Source organism: Cenococcum geophilum, assembly GCF_001692895.1.
Source record: "Cenococcum geophilum 1.58 unplaced genomic scaffold K441scaffold_123, whole genome shotgun sequence".
NCBI classification, from domain to species: domain Eukaryota; kingdom Fungi; phylum Ascomycota; class Dothideomycetes; order Gloniales; family Gloniaceae; genus Cenococcum; species Cenococcum geophilum.
The window spans coordinates 127972-130680 of NW_027137681.1; the positions used below are offsets into that span (position 1 = coordinate 127972).

The following is a 2709-nucleotide window of genomic DNA, read 5'->3' on the forward strand; positions in this document are numbered from 1 at the left end:
AGTTTGGGTAAAGTAATTGAAATCTATAAGGCTGGCTGTAATACTAAGATTATTTAGAATTATACTAAGATTGTTTAGGATTGTACTAAGATTATCTAGGATTATACTAAGGTTGTCTAGGACTGTGGTATAGTGTTATTAGTCGCGCCAGGTCGCGATTATACTGGGAAAATAGAGATAGTAGACTAGGAAAAACAGAGATCGCGATAGGGCACAATTAGAGATACCACAAACTGTTACAGTGCTGCAATAAAGTAGACTAAATAACTACGTTGTGGTATAAAGAGGAGAAGAAGGTGAAAGGGGTATTGTATATAAATAGTAGGGCCAGCCGCTAAGGCGCTAGTGGTGGCTAGCTAACGGTAGGAAATAGAACGAGATAGTATGGAACAGTATGCGATAAGTTAGTGCTGTGACACTTAGTAAACTACTAAGTCACTATAACTACTAGGGAATAAGAAAACGGTAGGAAAAACTATAAGAAATCCTAACACCTATCCCTATCCTTTTGCAATTTATTTCTGTTCCTTTACTCTCTAATATCATTTTAAGAGCCTAGTAGGAGTTACCCCCTTCTAAAGTCCTATCTGTTTTATTTGTGTACTAGTTTAGCTGCTTTAAGAGTCTCGCAGTCTTTGCTATTAGCAAAGTGATTTCCTTTACAATTGATATAAAGAGGGGTAGTATGTTGACAAGGCTTGCTTATTATTGTATAGGTAGAATAAGAGTGGTCTTTAGATAGATGTGTAGCCGCATAATATCTATAGGCCCTAGTAGAGCATCTGTCTCCTATATGGCCAAATTTTTGGCAGCTAGTGTACTGCGTAGTAGGAGAGACTTCGAGGTATCGGAGGTCCGGGTTAGGCTTGGCATAACCTCGGGTTACGTACGACCCCCTAAGGTCCGCGACATATCGTCCAAATATCACCCCCCCCTTTAGTGGTGGCCCCTACTTTTCGGACGCGTTTTTGAGGCCTAGGTTAGTACTAGGTTAGTATAGAGGTCCTTAGCGCGCGCCCTTGACCTTATCGTCGCCTCGACAATCCCATTTTCTAACCCTCTTCTGTCCTCGTGCCCGCGCTAGCTCCTAGCTCGCGCGGGGCTTCTAATTTTATATAGAAAGGCCTACTGTAATTCTAATTCTATAATATAGAGCCCTCTTCTTCCTTCTCCTTTAATATTTACGCGTTCGGTAGCTCTATTTACCCATACCGCGCTTACGCGTCTTCCCCCTTACCTTTTGCGGATATGGAGTCTTTTAAGAATCTTCTTACCCTACGGTCCACTTTATGGTTAAAGGAAGCCCCCCTAGCCTCCCCCCCCTATAGCCTCTAGAGCGAATTTAAGGCCTAGACGGCGCGGCTATAGGATATTTATAAGGCCTAGCGCTTAAAGAATACTATAAGGGTATACAAGCCGAAGCAGAAAGAGTAGGAAGACTAGTACGCGAAACTGGAAGGTAATATAGACGGCGCCTGGGTAACGGAAGATAAGCTTTACCTATTTCTAGAGCAGTAAGTTATTAACTAAGAATTATAGGCCGCTAGCTATTAAAAACGGAAGTTAAAACAAAAAGAGATGTGGAAAGATAGCGAGTGAGCGAAGAAGAGGTAGAAGACGGCGGGAGGGCAGCTAGGGGGGAAGGTAGCTGTAGGGGCAGCTGTAGCCGCAGAGGAAGCTATAAAGGACGAGGAAGAGATATAGGACGAGGAGGCCCTAGACGCCCTATTTAACGAGATAGTTTAATACTTAGTTATAAATAGCTACGTCTCCGCTATTACTAAGCTTTATACATAGTAATTAGAAGGTAAGGCCTTACAGCCGTTATAGGGGGCGAAGCTCTCGGCGATACTAGACAGCGTCCGCCGTAATAAGGACCGGATTTAACGCGTTAACTTTATTAACTAAGGCCTATTTATAATTACTAGCGGCTATAACGTTAAAGGGCTTAAAAGGGCGATTACTTAGTGCTAGGAGACGGGCTTTAAGATACTAGGTTTAGTTAAGTCTTACCTTTAAACTGCGGCCGAGCATTTATTAGGTTTGTATATTGCTACTACTATATACCCTATTCGGTCCGTACGGCTGCCGTTTTCTAACCTATTCCTTAGGCCATACTACCGTTACCTAGGGCAAGAGTAGATGGGACGTTTAGCTTACTAACCTTATCCTTATTAAACTAGAGAATAAAGGGCCTAAGCTAGACGAGCCAGCGCCGTATATAATTATATTAATAATATAAGGGAAGCAGAACTAGCACGGGAAGGTTAAGTATATAGGCTGTATGCGGAATGCTAACCCTATCCTCTACCCTCTCTCTATAATAGCCTTCTACTTCTTTAACCGCTAGGGTAAGGACGGTGCTAAGAGCTTCCTATCCTTTTAGCAGCTAGAGGACTACTATAACCTATACGTCTTCCCTAGCAGTGTTAAAGTACCGTAACGGCCGTTAAGCTATTATATATAGTTTAAATAGAATAAGAAGATGTTCTAAGGAGTAGGGATTTACTTAAAAGAGAAGACCTATAGCGCCCGTAAGCAGAGCGTCCGGTACGCCGAGCTTAGCGGCGTTAAGGAGACCTAAATTAGATGGGCTGGACGCTAGAATATAAACGCGATAATAGGAGCCTACCTTGGCTTAGGCTGGTTTTAGATAAATCTTATCGCGATAAGATGTAATAGATATCTTATTACAATAAGGATATCCAT

The 2709-nt window shown here is 42.3% G+C and overlaps 1 protein-coding gene across 1 annotated transcript; it reads right to left on the reverse strand.

The window, feature by feature from the left end:
- Positions 1-592: 592 nt before the first annotated feature.
- Positions 593-859, reverse strand: K441DRAFT_598718 (uncharacterized protein; the record flags this gene model as incomplete). The annotated part of the gene is made up of 1 exon (XM_067645124.1): positions 593-859. A coding segment is annotated over one exon (267 nt), but the record flags the coding sequence as incomplete, so codon positions are not given.
- Between the last annotated feature and the right edge of the window lie 1850 nt (positions 860-2709).